The following is a 25,227-nucleotide window of genomic DNA, read 5'->3' on the forward strand; positions in this document are numbered from 1 at the left end:
TCCAGGCGAACATGAATCACACCTTTCCCCTTTATAACCAGGTTTGCATCCCCTCAAACAATGTCCATCACCTTTATTACATATACCCTCGTTGCATCCTGTTGAACATTTGTATTGACAAAATGTTCCATAACGGACAGTGTTTATACACCATAAGCATTGTGTGTCTTCGCAGATGTCACAGTAACTTGGACATGTAATGTTACATTCATCACCATACTTATCATCTAAACACTTATCACATTTACCTTCGACAAAATGTGTTGACCTACAAGTGCATTCTCCTGAAATCAATGAACAAGTATTGTTGACACATCCTTTTTCCGCATTTTATATTACACGTATTAGTAAAATAACCAGGTTTACATTTTGTGCATTGATAACCATTACCACAAGTTTTACAGTGTTCTAGACACTGCCACCTGCACTTCTTACCATAATAACCGGCTTGACATCCATGTAAACAGTTTTTATTGGAATCACAAAAATGCTGCCCATCATTACAGCACGCACATTCTGCACATCTCTGCATCGATACTCCTGGAAAACACATTAAGTTATCTTTTTCAAAAAGGGTTTGTATCATCAGAAAGAATTTACATAATGCAATATACACTTTATGCATGGTATTGAAAGCATTTCATTGAAAACCATATGACAATATATGTAAGCATAGAATAAGTTTTAATTCGCAATATTTCATCATATACCAGAAATATTATCTGAAATTATATAGAATGTTTCAAGTTATGTTCTACTTTCTGCAGAATATGATACTTTGTATATAGGTGTAAGACAGAAACTCGTTTTTGTTTGTTTGTTTTTTTAAAAATGTGGTTTGAACCTTGATTGTTGGTTTAATTGGTATGGTAAAAATATAATCTTGAATGTTGTTAGTTTTAAAATTTACTTTTTAAATTCGACTTACCAAACTGAAATATCAACATGAGAAACACTGATGAAGTAATTCTTATCATTCTGTCATCATGTACACTGAAATAAATATGGTAGTTTTTTCAACACCACTTGATAACGGAACATTGTTCACGTCCTAAATGTTTTACCTTTATTTACTCACGTATCAAACATGAAATAGAAAATACAGTAGGAATACCAAAGAAAAAAAATTAAATTTTAAACATTAAATTCAATTCAGACCTTATTTGTCTGCATTTATTATTGAATATTTGCTGTGCACATGATAAAAGATACTAACGATGAATCATTGTTTGGTATATTTGATACTCATAATTAAACGAATTCATAAATTATTAAAATGTTACAGCTTGCTATAATTCTACACCACTTTTGTATTAACTTTCAGCTTTATAGATATAATAAACAGGTTACTTTTCAAAAGAATGTGACCATCTCTTATAAGGAACATTTTTGAAAAACATTAAAACATTCAAACTTATAAAACATATAACAGGTATAATCTAAATCTTAAATTCTTTACATAATTCACAATGAATTAAAGTGTGTACACAAGAAGAATACAAACTATTGATATACACTCCATGCTTGAATGAACAAGGAAGTTACCTTGTCTACTTTAAAACTTTTAAAAAGTAGTTTGCTTGACTAACCTTTAAAGTACCATTGAAAGAACAAAACAACTATTACAATCATTATACAATATGATTCAGATGTTTTGTGTCTTAATATCCATTTCATCACATTAACTAGTTGTCTATATTAGTGAAACACGAGTTTTAGTCGCATTTATAGTTCGTTCATGTTTTTAAAACTTGACATAGAATAAGACGTTTTAATTTGTTTTTTTTAAATGACAATGTTGAAGAGTTTAAACAATTAGTAAGAAATTAAATGCAAGACTAAGTGTAGTATTTTAATTTTTTTCAATTTAATTGATATGATTTAACACCCAGACATTAAATAAATTGATAACTGTAAACATTTTAATATCATATACCTCTTAAATTACTAGTTATCCGCGAGCTTCCACTTGTTCACTTCATATGCACCAACAAAAGCAAGGTAACGTCTTTGTTCATTCAAGCATGAAGTTTATAAATATACATTTCGTTCCATATATGTTATAGCTCGTATTCGCTATTTTCATTTTTTGTGAATTGTTGAAACATACACATCTACATTTTTTAAGTTTTAAAGTATTCTAGGTAACGTCCTTGTTCATTCAAATATGAATTTTTAAATAAATATTTTGTATGCTACTTGTTATAGCTCGAATTCGCTATTTCTTTCATTATCTGTGTAAATCAGTATTGACATAAAGGTGTGTCGATAATTCCTACATAAAAATATACTATCTTGCGTCTATTTTTATAACCTAAACCATAAGTCATAATTATCCATTAATTTTTTAGCAGCGTCAGGGCGTCAATGTAGAGTGTTCGCTTTTTGGGTGAAGAAATCCCTGGTTCGAATCCTAGATGAGGAAATTTTATTTTTCTTCTTCTTATTATTATAATTGTTGTTATTGGTTGTTGTTAGTAGTAGTCGTAGTAGTAGTAGTATTGATGGTAGTGGTAGTGGTAGTGGTAGCGGTAGTGGTAGTGGTTGTGGTAGTGGTTGTAGTAGTGATTGTGGTAGTGGTTGTGGTAGTGGTAGTGGTAGTGGTAGCAGTAGTGGTAGTGGTTGTGGTAGTGGTAGGGGAAGTAGGAGCAGTAGGAGCAGGAGCAGTAGTATTATGATTCATTTTCTTTGCTATGTAATATACCAACTAGAGAAGCTTTATTGTGACAAATGCGAAACTGTGTTGGTTTATGAATCAGGTCGAAGAAACAATAACAAGATATTAAATTTCACATTCGGGTAATTTACTTCACAAATGGTCGTTCACAAATGGTTAGTCTTAGACTTTGGTTTTTTATTGAAATCAATTGTATCTGAATGTCTGTCGACAAATAGCATTCAAACTTGTTTAAGGTTAATGCGGGTAGATTGCAGAGGTCTGCTGTTTTAGTAACATTGATTGATGTCTAAAACGTACTTTCTGTCAAACGCAAGTTGTAGGAGACAAATACCATTTTGCCCTTGTCTACTCAACTTTATCGTTATTAAAAATAGTGTTAGTTATCTCCCTTCTTTTGTTTTCTTAGAATCAAAATTATATTGGTTTGAACGATGTTTGTCGGGTATTTAACAAGGGTTTGTCTATTTGATTGGGAATAATCAATTGCCTAGCCTTACTTGCTGAATTTCTTCCCATCAACCAATCGTTCCTTTAATGATAGATGTTCATGAAATATTGATTAAGCTTTAAGGTAGACCATGGGTAATGGAAACTGAAAGTAACCGTAAAATTGACAACATAGGACAGTTAAAGGTCACCTGTATGCGAAATTTAAATACAATTTATTGATACATTACCGAACTTAAACTTTGCTGTTAGAAGGGCTATTTATTAGAATTGGAAACTCAGAATAATCTATGATATCATCATTATGAAAACTGTTTTCCTATTGCTTATTGTTAAGAAACAAATAATAACATTACGGTAACAAATTACACGAGCAAAATAATTGCTCTAAACAAAATGCGTTTCATATGTATAAAAGTGTTACCTTACCTCACCCACTTAAAACACTTTTTTGACCATTTGACTTTCACAAAAATACTTATTCAAAATATCCCTACAATAAACCATTATGAGGGGATGTTTTCAAAGCTTGCCTAAAAAAATTAAAAGTATATTGGTTGTTCATGCGAAATATAAAATACTTTTACCGTGTAGTTTTTATTATTTGTAATATTAAAACTGAAATAGATCTAATTTTATCTTAATCGTCACTTTCCTACACACCAGCTATAATGTTGTTTAACCAAGAGATAATCAAATACTGTAAAACAACTCTTGTTACCGATGTCTTATCTGACTTCAGACATGTAAAAGGATTAAATCATAAGCTAAATCTGCGACAATATGAATTTAAAACATAGCATTTATTGATGATATTAAGAGATATAACACAATAAGTATGGTTCCCACCTGTTAGCTATTTTGACGTATAATTATGTTATTTAATTTAAACATTTTAACCTTACACCGTATTTGAAAAAGGTTTGGGTCATGCTCAATGAGTATCTGCATAAAAGCTTCGTTGCTTATAGCTGTTAAGTATACAAAGAACTTTTTCGAATACAGTCTAACTTTCCAATGCGACCACGTGTATTAAGCAACTTTTGTCTTATGCGACCACTATAAATGCCCCTCGACAATTTTCTCTATATAGCTCTAATGAGTTAAGCGACTTTGCTCAACGCGACGGGCGACCGCTAGTTAGTCAGCAAATTCATATCAATCTTTTGATCAAGCGACCACTTTTAGGATTATCAAACACGGATAAGACTGCAGAAAGATTGTTAAAGTTCTCCTACCTGTCAAGCGTTTATGTTTTTAGAAAAAAACACAATATATAAATTTGTAAAAAACTATATTTCCCAAACCGTTTTTAGCGTATGCAAATGAAATTAATTATACGTGTGACGTGATCAGCAATTAAATACATTAATTACAATTAGAGTGTAGTTTGTTTATTTCAAATGAAAAATGCACCAAAGAAAGTGTCTACACAAATTAGATGTTACGTGTCGGATACAAGTAAAAGGAACGGAATACAGTAGCTAGAAAATTAACGGAAAATGTCAAACATGTACGTAGGGAATCAAAACTGTTTTGTCAATAAATATCATATGTTTAAGCTCACCTGAGATAGGTCAGGGTGAGCTTTTATGATCGTTTAATGTCCGTCGTCCGTCCACATTTGTTCGTTAACACTGTAGCGGTCACATTGTTGCCTCAATCATCATCGAATTTTTTCAGGATGCTTGTCTAGGTAATTGCTCGGATGAGTTCGAACGTGGGTTACCGGGTATCTCTGATGAAAAACTAGGTCGCAGGAGCTAAATATAGAAAAACATTGTTAACACTCTGCTGGCTACTGTTTTGATCCAAATATCCTGGAAATTGGTCTGAAAGTTTGTTTTGATGATTTCTAGGTCAAGTTGTAATATGGGTCACCTGGGGTCAAAAACTAGGCCATACCGCCGAATATGGAAAAACCTTGTTAACACTTTAGTGGTCAAAGTTTTGACTCACCTGTAATCAAACTTGTTCAGGATTCTTGTCTAGGTAATTGCTCGGATGATTTCGATGGGTCAGGTGAGCGATCAAGGGCCATATTTTATTTGAGCATCTATTGAGATGATCGGAGCAAATGAAGTTGCAACGAGGAAATATGTCATTTATAATTTTTTTACTTTTCTCATGTTTTGTCTTAAGAGACCGTTTTGTTAGGCGATCATTTTGGTGTTTCCCTTGCGCGGTCGATTAATACACGTTTGACTGTATATGTTTTTACAGGTATTACCTTATATCAATTTGAAATGAAAAAATAGATTTTGTATCAGGAAGAATACAATAACGTAAAGGAGAATCTTATTAAACATAAAAGTCCAATTCGTACCTAAACTTTTCAAATATCCAATTCTATAAATATGTGAGGTCTTCCTCTATCAGTAAAGCTGGAACGTCGCGATATGACCTACACTGTGTCGATGTGACGTAAAACCCAAAACAAAAAACAAAAAATCTATAAATATGCAGAATACCATCAAGTACAATTATATAGCTTTTGTAATCTGATGTGTATATCAAGAAATTGAAATCTTTCAAATTTAGTATACAGGTACATCAAATTATATTTCTAAGAATTGTCGACGCAAGCTTGCAAGTTATAGCTTGTGGTCCAAATCAGAATTGCTATCTTGGATGTCAAGACGACAATTATGGAAAAACATGTACATAGGATTGTGTGGAAAATTGTAAAGCATGTAACGAATGATAATGAATGTATAGCGAGCCTAACTGGATATTTTACTTAAACAAATGTATTGTTTCATGTGGAAAAGAATGTGCCAACAATACAAACTCGCTCTATATCGGAGAATGTCCCCGTCAATCGACTGATTTTACTCAGGGTAAATGTAACTATTGTTCAGGTTATAAGTATGGGGATGAATGTCACAAGATCTGTCCAAGTAATTGTGGCTAGTGTGCATCGTCTACAGAATGTTCATGGGGTACATATACTGTATATTTCGGAACATATTGTCGACTGATATGTTCTATTGAATGCTTTGATAAAAGATGCAATAAGGCAAATGGATATTGTATCAGAAGATAAAATCTGTTTATATCTGGGACAAATTGGACACTTGCTTACATGGTTAACATGGGCATTTTTGTGACTTAAATTGCTTCGAAAATTGTCTTACTTGCCTTTCCAAAACAAACTGCGCAACATGCAAATCAGGTATATACGGAAAAAAACATGTACAGGTATATGTTTGTTGTAGTGAAGCGATAATAAAGGATCAACAATGACATTCTACAGGTATACTGATAGAATCTACATTAGGGGCATTTATGGCTGGTTGTTGTGTTGCTTGGGGTGCTTTTTTGATGGCTTACATTGTATGGAGGGGAAGGTTTGTAACACATGAATTAAATAATGTTAATGCAAGTTCTGATAAATGTACATTTAAGAAGAATTATTTGTTTTAAATCATTCTTAGCAATACTATCCTTGCTACTTTACTTTAAAATTATTTTCACTTAATTCCATGAATTTATTTAATGCACTGTTATTAAAAATTATATAGATTGAATTTATAGTAAATCTGCACACAGCTCTGTATTCAAACCACTTTTTTGAAAGAATTATATATTATATTTATAACGACGTGTGGCATTTTGCATGTTAGTGTAAGATATGGCTGATTGTACTATTTAACTAATCCGCCGTTTCCTTAAACCACATTTCTTTTTTAAATCAGGACTATTTACAATGTTCACAAGTTGTATACCACGGCAACGTTAAGACATTTAATTTGTTAAATTTAGGCAAGGCTGTCTCTATGATTGGCTCAAATACCACTGAGTTTAAATGCATTTATAAATGTAAATTAGTAAAATTATAAGATTCTAAAAAATATGTAAAAGCGAAGGTTAATTTGGAGCAATGCAAATAAATTTTGAAAGACAAAATGCAGACTCGGTTTATTTTGGCTGGTACATGAGAGAAAATTATGGAAAGTACAATATCAATCAGTAATCTAAGGAATGCTGGCTGCGTTGGTTCCAATCCCGTCTTTTGAAAGCTGTTGTTTCAGTGCATAATAAACTTTACTCGTTGTTTAGTAGTGTTTGGTTCACGGGGCGGATTCTAGAATGTTTAAATAAGCTTATAGCTTTCAAAACAATCGAACTAAAGTAACACAATTTAACTAATCATGACCCCAAGCACCAATTAAGTGGGTTTTAATACAACACAATAAAAAATCCTAAAGGACCAGAAACTATGACAACACTTAAGTGAAATACGGGGCATCTTTTTACAGCTGCAAAAACTAATTTGACATCTGCTGTTATGAATCTAGAAAAAAGTGATCTCTCGGAAGCATTTATCACAACAAATTAACATGAAAATTGCAGACTCGATTGTGATTGAGTCTGTACATAAGATAACATTCCAAAATGCAACATTCCTCACGTCCCCTAGCTCCGGCTTGGCGGTACAAGCGGTACTCAATTTTCAAGATTTAAATTGCTATGATCAACGATTCCGAACCAGACAAATATTACAACACTGAAGTGAAGAAAAGGTCAGCCTTTTACAGCTGCGGAACCTGCTGCTGTGGAGCATAATAATTTGGAAAAGAGTGATCCTCGGAAGCATTAATAACAACAAAATTACATGAAAATTTCAGTCTCGTTGTTGATAGTAGAATCTGGAATGAAGGAGATCATTATACAATTGGACCTTATCCTTCTTATCATCACGTCTTCGGTTATAGTATTAACCTTTAAAGTGAATTATCCCCATTCAATTGCAAATGTTGAATATATATGTAAAAGTAATATTAACTTTATAATTTGCAAGATTGTTTTTGTATATTTTTTTCCACATGCAAAATTAATAGTCCATGTGCACTTAACTTCATGTTTTTCACCTATTATTTTTCAATTGTATATGTTTCTTCATATATTTAGTCAATGACTCCTGTGACTCATGCAAATTCTATAAATATCTTTTGGCAATTATAGGTAGTATTTAATTGACAAAATGTGTTGGACTGTCTATATATTTTTGTAGTTTTTGTAGTTTATCAAAAACATTTTTTCAATATCAGGTATTGGTCAGTTACCATTATTATAGTCAATTTTGTGAAATATATACGTGATAAACAAGCATAATTGGACCACAAAAAAGATCAGTTTGAATATATAATTATAGTTCATGCTTGTAAGCACTCTCTTAAACACAATGGATTGAGGTTTAATGTGAAATTGATTCTTTAACTGAATACTGAAGATCTAGAAGAATAAGGTCAAGTTTTATGAATGAATGAAAAAGGAAGTTAAATTTATATTACAAAATACACGCTTCATGGTTTAAAATCACCGGGTTAACTCTGATCATTTGCTCGGATTACAAATTTGTTTTTTTCTCTTTTTTTCAAGTGGAATGATACAAATACTCATTTATTGGATTTGTATGGACATTTAAGTGCACTACATGGTAAATATCTTAATAGCCATAGCTGTTTATGTAGCCAATATCAGAGGTGATTGCATCCAAGATAAAATAGCATATTTTCCTTAATATGTCTAGAATTTGAAGTCATTCGATTTAAAGGTAACTTATAAACATTTTTTTTTAAATAATTTAAACAGTACCGTTAAGTTCATTCAATAATTTTACAGTCGATTCCTCAATGAGTTGTAATATAGAATAGAATTACACATAAACTATACAAAAAACTAATATGATAAATAAAAAGTGTCGTCATAGAAAATAAATGTTTAAGATTTTGTTAAGTCCCTAAACTTACTCGGGTAAGAATCTCCAAACAATTATTGAAACAGGTCCCTAAATACAACAATCGATCTTTCACAAATATCATCACTAATAATGAGATGTAAGTACCATTTTTTTAGCCAAAGCGAAGGATTCATTACATAACAAAATATGGGCAACCAAAGGAAGTCATAGACCTATAAAACGGACCACGAGCGTCAAAAATGTCATGTATGTAATTTGCTTTACCAATCAAGGTCCTGCTATTCAAATTGCCGTACTCATGGGTAAATCTGTAAATACCAAAATTTACAAAGGCGATGTCCTTCATAAATAAAAGAAATGTTTCAAAAAGCGTTGAACCGCTGTAGCAACTGGTTTCCGTGGTGGCAGGTTGTTGCATGACAATGCTTTGACACATAAAGCGGCCATTGTACGATTTGAAACAGGAAAAGGCTGTCGACCTACCTCATCTTCCTTATTTGCATTTAAAAAATGACTAAAAGACTAAGACTTTGTATGTCACATGGTGGTGAGTATTTTGAAGGATTGAGATACTTATTTTGTCACTGTTTGTTAAGCACTTCTGAAAATTGACCCAGTTGCATTTATATTTGGACAACCCCCCTTATAATTTAGCTTAGTATTAAAATATCGAAATCTTGCGAAACGTCAAAAATATTCATTTAATACATCGGGCATATTCTTTGTCTGTCATCTTCTATTTTTTAATCAATAAATTCATTTGTACATTTGATAATCGGACAGAAAATTATTACCATATGATACTTGCAACATTATAATTATCGTATTATCACTTTCTGTTACAGTAGATGTTACATATACACAAGAATAAACACTCATATGCCTCAGTTAATGCAAACAAGTATCTACATTGTTACCTTCATTGCATTGCTTTCAACCATTTTAAAAACATTTGTAAGTGAAATTCGAGATAATTTAGATTTATTGAGTAATGAATTAATATATACAATCAAGCAACTGTAATGTTCACAAAACTATTCATATTATGTTCAATTTTGGATAGGGCGTCCGTTGCCGAGTGATTAGGGTCATTGATATCAAACCACTTGCCTTTCGTGGTTGTTGTTCCGTATTCCTCCAGGTACTTTGCATTTTGTTTCATGTGAGGAAGCTATCAAACTAGCTAACGGAACATCGTAGGTTATACACAGATGCCAGTTTGTGTGGGAAATAATGCGCGGATGGGCATTTTAAGCTTTTCTCGACCAGTAAATGTTATGTAAGCAAGAAATGAAACATTTGCTGTTAAGACGTGTAAATACGTATCGATGGCATATTGAAGTGTCAGTAATATCGTTTCAGTAACGAATTTTTAAATTATGATCACTAAACTGTCTCACAAACATTGACAAAATATATTTTATAACACAAAACTTACTTTTAACGACAGTAGAATTTGTAAACACATTAGAATTCAGAACAGAACTTTCCTTGGCAGCATTAAATAAAAAATATATGATAGGACACAAAAATATAATGTTCTTACTTTTTCCAGTTTAAATGTAAAGATTTCATAGTTTAATTATGTATTGAGACGGCAGATGATGTTATGAGTGTATGATTCATATACAAATGTAAAACGTTTGTGTTTTTTCAATAAAATCCCCTGCTTTACTGGTATTCTAATATTAGGAATGAACATTTCTCTTCTCGGATCACTGATTTAGTATACAGGTAATTTTTATCATTTGAATTATTTAATGTTTGATAATTAGAAAAAAACATTATATGTGTACAAGTTAAATTCTTTATTTGCATAGTTTTGCCATAAAAATGAATGTGTATGGACAATAAAGTGCATTTGCGAGGTAAGTTTATTAACCGCTATAGATCCTTCTTTTAGCCGGATTATCCGCCATTTACACCAGCTATAATAGACAGCATTGATGCATCAAGTGAAATTGATAATAAATATTCTATATTGCATGTTGAGTTCGCGTCAAGATGTGTGAATATAAATCATAAATAAATAATATTTGTTATAAATTTATTTGTTCATACATTCGCACTGTGCTATATTTGGTGAATTTGTAATAAATCAAACATTTTAAACAATCCAATTTATAATTAAGTTTATTTTTTATTTAAATCATCACCATAGTATTTAAAAGAAACGTTTAGTTTTTTTTTCATCCTGTATACGTTGTTTATTTATATTGTATCGAATGAAATAGAAGAAATAGTATTTTGCCGTTCATTGCCGAAACTTATGTTATATAAGATATATTAATCAAAGAATGTTTTTGTTCTGTTTTTGTTTCCAAATACAATCTGATGAGATTTGAACAATTCCTACATTGCGCCAGGGAAAGAGAAAAAAACACATTTGAAGAAAACAGTCATACATTTTTCATATTTGTTTGGAATCGTGAGTATTTATATATATAATTTGATACTAGAATTTTGTAGATTAACCATATTCCTACAAAATTTACGTTACATGTCCTTTTTTCGCCCTTTAAGACACTTGATTTCAGTTGATAGTAATAGTGATATATGTGCACATTTCATTATTTCACATAAAGTAGCAATACTTTAAACTTGAACTGCTATTTTACTTTAAAAAATTACTTGACAGAACGGGTATAAGAACATTTCACAAACAGTATATTTACATTGCTTTACAATCTTATTCATTTGCAGATTATTTTGGAAGTGCAATGACAGGATTTGCACATGTATTTCTGTTTACAGTACTCCAAATTGGTAAGACAGCACTATATGTAAAACAGATTAAAATTAAAACATTAAGGAACATAATCGTTTAAGGCCCCCGAGAGACGGCATATAGCAATTGAATTGTCCGTCCTTCATCGTTCCGTCCCTCCGTCCGGTAATCTTATTTATCATTCATCTCCAAAACCGCTGGGGGATTTCAATGAAACTTCAAAAATAGGTTGTTACTATGCCTAGATGTGCATAGTATCTTGACTTTCCGCTTGCATTTATTGTCTCACTTATTGCCCCTTAATGGACAATTTTCGAGTAAACTAAACTTGTCATTAATTCATCACCAAAGCGCTGGGGAATTTAAATAAAATTTCATGGGATTGAGTTTCACCAAGCGTAGTTGTGCATATTCTCTTAATATTCTACTTGATTTTTTGGCACAGTTATGGCCCCTTAATGGTCTATTTCTGAGTACACTGAGCTTGTCCACGCTACAGCTCCAAAACCGCTGGAGGGATTTCAGTGAAACTACACAGGATTGTTTGTTTGCATAGTATCTTGATTTTCCGCTTGAATTTGTTTCGCCCTTGATGTTTTTTTAGTAAATTCTTTTAGACTATTTCTCCTACACTTATAATTAACTTTCAAATAAAGGAATGATATTTATCAAACAACAGTTCGGCACATATTACCGGTATTTTGGCATAAATTGCGGATTTTTTTGTCAAAATTTCACTATGGGGGCATAAGTCACTTTTCAGCTCTTGTTTCAGCAATGAATCCATGATAAAAATTGAAATAAAATTTGAAATGCATGGTTTTATATATGGTTAGAAGCAATTTGTTTTTTGTTGTTGTTTTTTTTTAAAAAGTAATTTACAATCAAAAAATGTTTTTAAAGGATTATCGATGCAGGCATGTGAAGAATGCGGATGCTGCAAAGGTGGGCAACTGTCTTGTGATTCAAATAAGAATTGTATTTATGGATGTATAAGTGGCTATTATGACAAGAAGTGCACAGAGAAATGCCTAGAAAATTGTAAAAACTGTGTAAATGGTTATGAATGCACAGAGTGTCGACCCGGTTATTATACCAACAAATGTAATTTACTATGTGGGAAAGGTTGTGTGTACAATACATGCTCAGTTTCATCTGGAGGATGTTCTTGTAAATCGGCTGATTTTGTCACAGATAAATGTGATGTTTGTTCGGGAAAAAAGTATGGTGATGAATGTAATAAAACGTGTCCTGGTAACTGTGGCTCATGTATAACAGAAACAGAATGTTCATGGTGTCAACACGCGGTTTATTACGGATCATATTGTCAGTATAGATGTTCTGTTGGTTGTGTCGATGGAAGATGTAATAAAGGAAATGGACACTGTACTGGGGGATGCAAATCTAATTTTGTCGGAGATAAATGTGACATGTGCTCGCCTGGATTATACGGACCCTTTTGTGATTTGAATTGCACAGAAAATTGTTCAGCATGCTTTTCGGAAACAAATTGTACAAAATGTAAATCAGGCTTTTATGGAGAAACATGTACAAATACCTGTCCGTTTGGTTGTAAAGGAAACTGTTCCTTTGCTGATGGACGCTGTCTTGAGTGTAAACCAGGTTTTTTCGGAGACTTTTGCAACATTGCATGTAACGATGGAAAGTACGGTGTTGATTTTTCTAAATTATGTCGTGATAAAAATGTAAATTGCCAAATGTGTATCGTAAATCAATTTGATGACTATGGTTGCTGCACAAAAAAAATATCAGCAATTATACAGGACCGAGAAGGCTTTAGCGTGGGTACACTGATAGGCTCTATAGTTGGATCATTTCTCGCTGGTGGTATTGTTGCCGTGACAACTTTGTTTGCCTTCATTACAATGAGGCGAAGGTTTGTAACATACTTGATATTTTTCGTCATAATTGTATTTAAATTTATAAATGCCTATTATTGTTCTGCTATTATGAATTATTCAACTTCATAATAACTTGCGTTTAAATATTCCAAAACAAGATTTAGAGTATGTTCTTTGCTACAAGCTGTTTTTCTAAATATTACCATTATTATTTATTTGTAGGTTTGGAAAAAATGAAGAAACAGAAAACAATTTAGCTCCTGGTAAAAATAATATTAGTGGCATGATACAAATTCATTAAAACGTTCTTGTTTATCTAAATTAAAATTAAACTCAGGAATATAATTTAGACATGGTTTACCAATGATTTTAAATATGAAATTTTTGTTTATTTCCATGAGATAGCATCGTTAAAGTCATTCTTACATATAAATAATCCAATGTAATAATACATCAATTTGATAATGTACCCTGATTCGGGTGCTTAGAAATAACTTAAAGACGCCTTTTACAAATAAGTTGCGTGATAAGGATGAAGTCATATGTTAATAACGAATAAGATATTTTATATATTCTATACAGATATCGCACATGAAGACGGCTCTCCTGATGCATATGAAGATTTTAATTCACGTGTCGAGATAGCATACAGTCAGATTACTACAAATCAGCAGATATCACCACCAGAAGCTGTCTATGTTAACACTAGATTTTAATAAACTTCTTAGATTGACAATGATGTTTGTGACAAATGCATCCTTTAGTAGTTTAGATAATTTGGTTTACTATTGAAAAATGAAGATGCTTTTCCGCAAGTGAAACTGAAGACAGTATTTTTACACCATAAACACAAAATACTGTTTTATGCTTAAAGTGATATGATAGGTATGCACGTGTTTCTATTGACTATGCAACTTTAAACGTTGTAAAGATGGTAGCAATTTGAAAGGAAAGCAATGTGTATTCTGATCGATCAAATATGTCTGTTTTAATTCTTTTTCATTTGGTTAACACTAATTTTTGTGTTACAACTTATTATATAAATCATAAATGGTTAATATTAAACATTTTTTAACAAAATATAAATAACCTAACTTAAAATAAATTAAAATATCAAATTTACATAATTACATATAATGGAATAAACGTTAGCAGCATCTTGATTAAAATGATATATTTGTATATTCTTGTATAAAACTGAAGATAAAATATATATTTAATATCAAATCGATGTAGAAGCATGGTGATAGGCCTTTTATAGGGTTTTATCTAGGTAAATCAACAGATATAGCCTCAAAGAGTACAGTTAAGCTCATGTAACCAACAGCAACAGGGAACGCACTAAAGCTCAAATAACCAACAGCAGCAGGGTGTTTATAGTGTCATCGCAATTATACTTACACCGATAGTCGCGAAATACATTAAGGCTGACACAACCTGCAGTGATAACCCTTATAGGGAGTACTTATCGCAAAAACATGTTACAATGATAGCTTCAGGGAATAACGTTAATTTCAATCCAAGGCGATAAGCCTTTAAGAGGGTTCTTACCACAACAACACGCACAGTGTAAGCTTTAGCAAATACTGTAGGGCTCACAAAACCCATGGTGATAGGTCTTTAAGGGGGGCCTTTTTTGCAATAATTAATACGGTGATAGCGTTAGAAAATACAGTAAAGTTCACACAACCCACGGTGGCAAGCCTTTGAGACGGTACTTTCACAATGAAACAAATGTGGTTAGCTTCAATGAATACAGTAAAGCTCACACAACCAATGGTGATATGATTTTTAGACGGCTCTTAACGCAATGCAACCCCCAAGAATATCCTAAGTGAATACATGAAATCTAATACAACCAACTGTAAAAGAACTTTTAGAGCAATTTTATCGCAATATAACACATGGGAATAGCCTCCGTAAACAAAGTAAGCTCACATACACAACCCACCTTCGAGGGTTCTTAAGGAAATGAAATCCGCGGTGAGAGCATCAGAATTAAGGTAAAGCTCACATAATATACTGTAAAATGTCTTTCAGACGGTTCTTTTGCGATGAAACGCATTGTGATTGCCACATGAAATACTTTAAAACTCAAACAATACAAGGTGGCATACCTGTTACAGGGTCCGTATCGCAATGAAACCCACGCTGATAGCCCTGATGAATACAGTAAAGCTCATATTTACCATATTTGTTTGTTTTTAGAGGGTACATATGGCTTTAAAACACATGTTGATAACCTCATCGAATACTTTTGAGTTTTACGCTTACAAAATCTCACGTTGAAGGTTCTGATCGCAATGATACCCGCGATGACAGCCTCAGGGAATAGATTAAATCTCACACAATCCATGGAAATAGGTCTTTAAGAGACTTCTAATCGCAAAAATGAACAAACGGTAAAATTCTCCAGAATACAGTAAGGCTCACACAAGTCATGTAAATAGGGCTTTGAGGGCTTTATCGCAATGAAGTTCAAAATGACAGTTTCAGGAAATACAGCTAATCTCACACAACCCAAGCTCATCTTTACGGGTTCGTAATCCAAGAAAACCAACAGATGTTAGGTTCAAGGAATACATAATGCACCAAAGCTGTGCACAACACACAGTGATATAATATTTAAGTTTTTGCAACAAACCCATGGAAATATCCTCAGTGTAGGAAGAAAAGCTTTTACAAACCAAGAAGTTAAACCTTTTTAGGGTTACCTGCGGTGATAGTCAAAGGAAATACTGTAAAGTTTTCACACACAACGGCGGTAAGCCTTTTAATAGCTTCTTACCTGCATGAATCACACAAATAGTTTGTATCACAATCAAACACAAGTTGATAGCCTCAACAAATACTGTTAATCTCACAAAACCAACAGTGACATGCCTCTTACCGGATTCGATTAGCAATTAAACCAAAGGTTATAGCTTCAGGATATACAGTTAAGCTCACAATATGCATAGTTACAGGCCTTTAGAACGTTCTGATCGCATTTAAACCCACGATGATAGCATCGAGGAATACAGAAAGGCTTACTTATGAACCTTATAGAGGGCTCGTATTACATTGAAACTCACGATGATAGTTTCATGGAATACAGTAAAGCTCACACAACTAACGATCATAGGTCTTTTAGAGACTTTTTCGCAATGGACCCATGGGTATTGGCCCAGGGAATACAATAAGGCTCCACAATGGTAAGCTTTAAAGAGGGTTCTTAACGCGATGAAAGCTGCTAGGTTAGATAGGACTTTACGAATGATTTAAGGAGATAATGTAAAGCCTTAGGAGATAATGTAAAGCTCACACAAACCATGATGGTAGACAGGTTTTTATCTTGATTAAACCATCAGTAAAGGCTAAGAAAATACAGTTAAGGTAACCCAAAACGATAAAGAAAATCAAACTTTCTAAATACAGCACAACAGGGCTTGAAAAGAGTTTATAAGAGTGTTTTTTTTCTTCTATAATGTAAAGCTCGCATAACCCACTGTGATAGGCCTTTCAGAGGAAACTTATCGCAATGAAACTCAATGAGATTGCCTCAAAGAATATAGTCCGGCTAACACAACCCATGGTTTTATAACTTTTAGAGGGTTGTTATCTCGGGTTCACCCACGGTGATAGCCTCAGGTTTACATTGAATGTCACAAAGGCCTCGGTTAGACCTTTTCGAAGATTGTAATCATAAGTACACCCAAGGCGATAGCCTAAGAGGTTACAGTTAATATCAAAGACCCACGGTGATACTTCTTTTAGAGAGTTTCCCATGGTGCTAACCTGGGGGAATACATTTAAGCTCATCAACTCATGGTGATAGGAGGGTTCTTATCTCAACTTAATCCACGGTGGTCGCCTTAGACAATACAGTGACATAAAGTTTTCCCTAAATGATTAACTGAAAGTTAACAAAACAGAATCCCTAAAGAACTCCAAAACGACAATTGAAAATGTCTGTTCATGGACGGTACAGGGAGGTGCAAGGTACGGTCCACTCCCCTAGCACCATTACAGAGAATTTAACATTAAATGTTTCTGAATTTAAGAAGGATCTGGAAATGTGTTCATACGGCACTTAATATTTAACCTCCAATATGACACGTTAGAGTTTACAAAATCTTCCTTAAACATACAGTCGGCATTGTGTGGAGAGAACACTCAAGGGACTGCCAAAAAGTGGTTTCTTAATAAAGTTGTCTCTAAATAGAATTCTGGAAAATTCAAGACTTAATACAGGGTTTCCTTTTTAATACTACAGTAACTATACTTCTTCTATACTAATATTATGTATGTATTACATTCTCATAATTACATGTATGCCTTTTTTTTAAAAAGTAATCAATATGTGTTTTTTGTTGTTTCTTTTTTTTTCTTTTCTTTTTTTGGCACCTACACCGACATAAAGGAAAGGCTCAGACTGAACAGTGAAGTAACCTTTCAGTAATGTTTAGTCCACTATATTTTACGTTAAGTTTCCACTAGAAACGATGCCATTTCCTATTTACTCAGACTCAATTCCACGTACGATTTCCTAATTCGATTTCTCCGGTCCTTTTAGTTGTCTGTCATTTTTTCGCTTGTTCCGACGTCATTTTCGATCTGTTTCTTTTTACAGTTAATGACTCTTAGCACATGACAAATGCGGTGTTGTAGTTTTTTATTCCCCTCACAAAATATGGCTTAGTAAATGTTACGATCGGGAAAATGTTTCTTTAGTTTTCAGCGATTTTTTATCCGATTTTGAAACGATTGAAATTGTAAATTAATTCGTTTTTGAACGACGATTGTTTGTCACGGCCGTTTAATAGATACTTAAACACTTAATTTCGTATATTAGGGCCGCCATCTAGTGGACGCTGGCCGCAATCTAAAAATGTGGTTTAATAGAATGAACTTACATTGTAAAAACATCGGAAGGGATTTTGTGCGGATGATTAATAAAAAAGTCGCTTAATTAAGGTTGACACAAGTACGATGCTGACTGTATATTAAGATGGTTGTTTTCACATGCGGTTGTTCGACTCAGGTACCCGTTTGTGTCTGAAATATTGCACGGAAGGGCTCCTGATGTCTTCCTCCACCAGTGAACTTCGCCAAATGACCTATATTTTGTCAGTGTGACCTAAAACCCAATCAAACTAACAAACAAACATGCACTATAAATGTATATTATATGAACTAAATATAGATGTAAGCTCTTTTGTCCAAACAGTAGTCAATAAAACTAGTTAATAAATCATAAATACTTGGTGATGTATCATTTTCACTGGTTAAATCGGATTTTCCCTATCTATAAATAGATTGAGACTCAATGACCATACACCGTAACTTTTTAATTACGCGTGTGCATTAAAAAATAAAATGTTGCTTTTTGTTCTTTATATCATGTTTTTTTTTCGATCAAAATATAATTACTTTACTATTCAATTTAAAAGCTGCTCCGCGATGATGTTTATAAACTTGAATTACTTTTGTTTGCGCAGCGTTCGGTTATTCGTTGATCGCCTGACGTCATTATGATTACGACGCGGCTTTTTCCCCGCGCTTTTAAAAATGAAAACGGGCAAACGTGAGTTGTGTTTTGTATTTCCTTATCAGGTTTTATTTTTTGTGTGTTTTCATCTTTGCTTATTCATATAATAAAACAATTATTGACTAGAGAGCCATTGAATAGGACGTGATATTGATCGGCAAAAATATCATATTTATGGCTCACTTGTTAGTAATTGTGTAATATCGCTGCAGCAGTCCATCAAATATTATTCGGATTTATTGGAATGTGTAGTTGTGAATGATTATATATAGATATATACATAAGAATAATTATGAACTAAGAACACCTGGGATAGTACTGAATCGTTTAATTGTAATCTTATTGTTTTACTAACTACTAAAGCACCTAACATTACTGAATCTTACAAATAACAAAAATACTCGTCCTGTGTGCTTTAAAACGATGCATTTAAGATATTGTGCTTTTTATTTGAGATATTCTATAATTACAATTTGGTATGCGTGCAGTTTGTAACATTTTTGCACATGCAGACATATTATTCAAAACAAATACAATAATTCACTAGCGGGATTTCCATCATTATCAATTGTGCGTCTTAGATATTTAATTGACAAAATAGATGTGCATGTATCATTAATCATTACATTATCTTTCAAAAACATCAACATAGGTAAATAGTAAAAATATTACAAATTTGTTTTCATACAACTACACTGATATAATCATCATCTTCATCTTTAAATTATGTTCATCAAGGTTTTATTATTAACTTATTCATCATGATAATACGTGATAGAAAAAAAACATTTACTCAAATTCTATCATATCATACAAACCGAAAATCAAAGCTATTTATAGAGGAATAGTTTTTCCTAAAACCTTTATACAGCTTATACAATACAATAAATGTAAAAATGTAAAACTATACATTTTAAAGGTTATCAATGATGTTAAACATGCATTTTCCAATTATTCATGCAGGGAAAATAGTAATAAAAATACTTTCATAATGCTAAGTTAAAACCATCACAATTTCATGATCTTTAAACATGTTTAAATTCACATTGTGAAACATTCTTTCTTATACAATTTTCTGTTCATTACACTGTGTATTATCAATTTACGTTTTAAGAAAAAAGATAGCAAGCATTTTCTGTAGAACTTGGCAAGCAAAGACTAAAATAACTCAACCAAAGCAAGACATTTGTTTCTGAGTATGTTCCCTAAAGTTTTCACTTAAAATGATCGGTTTTGCATATCTATATCTATAAAGACCCAAATAGCCATTGTTTTATTCCTGAATTAAACTTGTCTAACATACAATCAAGAACTAATCATATAGCAATACTAATCAATACTTTAAATGGGAAATTTGAATACAACGTAATTTTGCCGAATATATAAATTGCAATGTGATTAAATGCGTAATACACGTAAAGAAGTAATGATAGTTTATCATGTAAATGATGCATAAATTGTCAAATTAATGACTGTCTAATTAACAAACATCATTTTCATTGTTTACAGGTCAATTTTCTTATCACTTGTAGTGTAACGCTTACAGTTGATTGATTTGTCGATATTTTAATTTATATCGGAAGCATGCTTGTCTTAAGATAAGAAACACAATATGATAATATTTTACACCGGAATAGTGGACTTGTCAACAGCGTCACTAAATAATTATCATAAACGGACAAATCCTTACTTATCTTATCGTCTAACCTAACGCATGAGTGGATCAGGTAGTAATTATCTACATTTCTTAAAGATTAAACAACTATCCTTGTTATTCCAATAATAGGATTTATTTCACAAGGTATGTAACTTCTTCAAGAATATAAAGTCAGTTTACATAAAATACTTTTTTATGAAAATTAAAAAAGGTAAAATTATGTTGTTCCCTTATTTTGATGGTATGTTCTCGAAAGGGTTTTACGACAGAAGTATCTTACTTAACACATACGGATACTGTGGATTATCCGGAACAACATGATTCCGGGCATGCGCAATTGGCAGTTATCAAGAACTTCAACTTTGTTTTTGAATTGTTCATTTTTATAAAGGAAATGAAAAAGTTAACTAATGTCAGCCAAAACATGTCTATAATTTTTAACACATTGAATGAGATAATAATTCTTTTCTTTCTTTTTTTATCTCATTTAATCTGTAGAAAAGGTTAAGGTCAGTATGTGGCATTATGCTTCTAATTTGCAGGTTAAACGCCTTTTGTAAAAAACAGGAATCATACCAGATGATTGAAAGAATAGACGATTTCCTGCCATTTTATTAATGGATCATGGTTACAATAACCAAGACATAATATGTTTGCATGAGATCTTTAACTATTGTTGTTTAATATGGTTATCATACTTAAAACAATAAGCACTCTGTTATATTATTGAAACAATTAGTATAATACATACTTTTTGTTCGAATTACTAATTTAGTATGTCAAATAAGGTTGAAACTAACTGAATATATAAATGGATTGTATGATGATAAGGTCGATATTCAAATCCCTTTTAAGTACGATTTAAAATATTTTTGTTTTGCTAATTGTTACAAATCCTTTTTATATTGTACTATGTATTCTATGCTTACCGTTTTATGCGTGAAATTAAATTTATATCTCTCATAGAGAATAACTTACAATGTGAAAAATATAGCGTTGCCTACCATTCTTTGTCTGCCATCAACTTATATAATTCTTAAAAGTTGTACCATTACATTAACATTACAAAATAGACAGCAAATATAACTATAGATCTGAATGAAATTTGTTTTTGCAGCGTTCTCGTATTCTTTGAAAGTCTCGCGTCATATTCTTTTAGCGTTCGTTTCTCGCACTTTAGTATAACAGTCAACAGTCGTTGTAATTCCAGTAACAAGTAATCAAATTTAAAGAAATGTGTTTATCTTTAATTTAAGTGGAAATGCTATATATCTCATATGAAGTGAGTCAGTTACCAGCCCGGACAAACTTATATATTAAAAGGCCATACCTCTAACAAAATCTATGTCAACAATGTGCACAACTAGACTTGGTACTGACTATAACTGTAAGGTTTGAATTCAATTTCACTAGTATTTCTTTAGGAATGAACTCTGTAGTAGGCGACACGAAAATCGTGAATATTTAACATCTTCAGTTTGAATTGTCCGTCATTCATTTTTGACACAACTATTCATCATTTTAGGAAAGTGTTTAAATATCTACTGGCGAGCAGTGCATATAATAATCAAAAGGCACAGTATGGTCTACATCATATTCACATAAAACAAAAAAAAATGTCCTCTATATTTCTTAATAAAGTGAGAAAAGACAAGCTACACACCGGTTAAAATTTTGCAACTTTTGCTTCTCAGTGTCACAGATAGGATATCCACTCAAAACAAATATTCTTACTGACATGTATTCCTCATAGATAAATTATTTCATTTAAGGGTACAACTGTTGACAACATGACAAGATTGGTCTCTGTAATTTTGGTTTTAGTATGTCAGATTGGTAAGGCATCTTTATGTTAATGTATTGCCAGTTTATTACAATATACATTGATAAAAAAAATAATAAAGTAAAATAAGTATAGATTTTTATAAAAGATATCAATAAATGTATTGTATGAACTGTCAGTTTCAATAATATTTATATAATGCTCATTTTTATTAATACTTACAATAAAATCATTAACAAAATAGACATCTGAATATCTGTTCTATCTGACCAAATAAGATTGCTCTTGTTTTAAAATTATCAACAAGATCTGTAGAGTAATTGGGCAGTTTCTTGTTATGCTTAGGACTATTGTGTTAATAGATGTATATCTGGCTATTGAAAATGCACCAAGGTGTGTCTACAAAACTGCATAAGTTTTGTCAATGGCTTTTAATGTAGAATAGCTTTATAAGCAATATTGTAATCAATTACAAATTTATTGAAACATGTTGATCTTCATTTTATATCAATTTTCTAGGATTATCAATGCAGGCATGTGCTGAATGTGTATGTTGTAAAGAAAACTTTACTTGTGATTCCAACAAGAATTGTATCAATGGTTGTATTGACGGTTATTATGGTGCAAAATGCACAGAGGTGTGTCTAGAAAATTGTAAAACTTGTGTAAATGGTAATGAATGTACATAATGTAAACCTGGTTATTATGCCTACAGATGCAATTTGCAATGTGGGAAAGGGTGTCTAAACAATACATGTTCGTTATCATCAGGGGAATGTGTTTGTAAATCGTCTTATTTTACTGGAAATAAATGTGATGTTTGTGCAGGTTCAATGTACGGTGATAAATGTAACAACACGTGTCCTAGTAGCTGTGGACCTTGCATATCAGGTACAGAATGTACCTGGTGTAAACATACTGCTTTTTACGGATCATATTGTCAGTTTAGATGTTCAGTTGGTTGCAAACTTGGATCATGTAATAAAGCTACAGGACATTGTGTTCACAGTTGCCGAACTGGTTTTTCTGGATACAAATGTGATACATGCTCACCTGGATTGTACGGTCATTTCTGTGATCTCAAATGTCCAGAAAATTGTTTAACTTGCCTTTCTACGACATATTGTTCCAAATGCAAATTTGGTTTTTACGGTGAAGCGTGTTCAAATACCTGCCCTACAGGTTGTGATGGAAACTGTTCATTTATGGGTGGTCGATGCTTTGATTGCAACCGGGATTTAACGGAGAATATTGTAACCATACATGTACAAATGAAACATATGGTGTTAATTGTTCACAACTATGTCGTTATGTCGACAGACATTGCTATGCATGTATCTCAAGTGTATCAGGCATTTATGGTGGCTGTACAACATGTGACGGGGGATATTACCCAGTCAGTGCTTTTGGGTATAACCAAAGCATTTGTACAAATTGTCCAAATAACTGTAAAGGTAATATATGCGATACAACAGGGTTATGCAATATTGGATGTATACAGGGATTCAAAGGACCAACATGCGTTAAAGGTATGTAAAAGCATAATAAAACACTTTTAATCATCATTGACACATGCCAGCAATAGATTTCATATGTGTTGGAATTAACTCGATACTATATTATTGTCGTAGGAAAATGTCGATTTAAAAGTTATGATTTTATTTATTTTTGGAAAATAAACTTTAAAAATAATTATTTATAATTTGGTAGCAATACAACCTGATCAAGAAGGGCATACCACGGGCACACTGATTGGATCTATACTTGGATCTTTTGTAGCTGGTTGTATTATTGTTGGTGTTGCCGCTTTGATTGTATTTATTGTATGGAGACGGCGGTTTGTAACATATTTACGCAAATAAGTCTTCTTCTTTTTTCTTTTTTTTTACCAAATAAATAAATCTTCAAAAGTAAATATACTTTATCATAAATTCCTTTGCATGCAAAGATATTGCAAAGTTACATTACACGCTTTGTGTTAACTTTTAAAGTGTTATTTGTTAGTTTGGTATATTCTTTTAATACTCGTATATTAAATTCATGGATTTATTGCATAAGTTCTTTATAAATGCATTTTATTAAACATATTTCTTTATTAATTCTAGGCATGGATATAATAAGCAAGCATGCTCACACGCGTACGAAAATACGCCAAGGCATGGTGATTATGGTCCTGGCGGTAATTATTTAAGATTTCTTCTTTCATCATGTTCATTATCACAGTTTGATATTCATGTCTTAATAAAAATGCCACAGAAGGGTTTTTCATTTTATTTATTACCCTTTCAAACACTACACAATTGTATGTCTCGAAACAAGTAAACACAAGGAAGGACGTTGAGGGAGGACAACGTATGATCTACTATCTATGTTTTAAACATGTTTTCTTTTTATAAATACATTTAATACAGCCTGTGTTGTTTCAAGTAAATTTGCATGCAAAATAACATTTATAATGAATAATAAGAAATGTTGCATTTAAAGTGAAAATCGTTTCCTGTAATATATTACCCAGATAGGAAAAAGGGAGATATTTAAATTCAAGATTCTTTATATTTTATTCAGACAACGCACATGAGAGCGTCTCTCCTGTTACTTACGAGGACTTGAAATCACGTCACGAGAGATTATACAGTCAGATAACTACAAGTCAGCAGATTTCACCAGCAGCTGATTATGTTAATTGTAACTAAGGAAATAGACTTATTACGATTTGATATTTTACGAAGCAAACTCTCACAGCTTTAAAATTTGGGTCAAGATATTTCTTTAAATGTATTCATTTGTACGTATATAACTAAACAAAATAACATAGCTTTTAGTAAAGAGAGTA

The 25,227-nt window shown here is 32.1% G+C and overlaps 1 protein-coding gene and 1 long non-coding RNA gene across 2 annotated transcripts in view; both read left to right on the forward strand.

Annotated features, from left to right (window-relative positions):
* The window catches only part of LOC132718375 (multiple epidermal growth factor-like domains protein 11), a 48,234-nt gene extending 23,983 nt beyond the window's left edge, over positions 1 to 24,251 (forward strand). Inside the window, exons 7-17 of the mRNA XM_060702068.1 lie at positions 1,952 to 2,001; positions 2,512 to 2,642; positions 11,131 to 11,262; positions 11,538 to 11,600; positions 12,466 to 13,459; positions 13,647 to 13,720; positions 14,007 to 14,122; positions 22,384 to 22,447; positions 22,914 to 23,048; positions 23,223 to 23,923; positions 24,105 to 24,251. Coding sequence (XP_060558051.1) covers positions 1,952 to 2,001; positions 2,512 to 2,642; positions 11,131 to 11,262; positions 11,538 to 11,600; positions 12,466 to 13,459; positions 13,647 to 13,720; positions 14,007 to 14,122; positions 22,384 to 22,447; positions 22,914 to 23,048; positions 23,223 to 23,923; positions 24,105 to 24,146 — 2,502 coding nt within the window. The 3' untranslated portion in view covers positions 24,147 to 24,251. The remainder of the gene's footprint in view (positions 1 to 1,951; positions 2,002 to 2,511; positions 2,643 to 11,130; positions 11,263 to 11,537; positions 11,601 to 12,465; positions 13,460 to 13,646; positions 13,721 to 14,006; positions 14,123 to 22,383; positions 22,448 to 22,913; positions 23,049 to 23,222; positions 23,924 to 24,104) is intronic.
* On the forward strand, positions 20,651 to 23,258 carry LOC132718395 (uncharacterized). The gene is made up of 3 exons (XR_009624082.1): positions 20,651 to 20,755; positions 22,384 to 22,447; positions 22,914 to 23,258. It is a non-coding gene; the product is annotated as an uncharacterized LOC132718395 (long non-coding RNA).
* Positions 24,252 to 25,227: the final 976 nt, after the last annotated feature.

Source organism: Ruditapes philippinarum, unplaced genomic scaffold (genome assembly GCF_026571515.1).
Source record: "Ruditapes philippinarum isolate M1 unplaced genomic scaffold, ASM2657151v2 ctg871_1_1_1_1, whole genome shotgun sequence".
NCBI classification, from domain to species: Eukaryota; Metazoa; Mollusca; class Bivalvia; order Venerida; family Veneridae; genus Ruditapes; species Ruditapes philippinarum.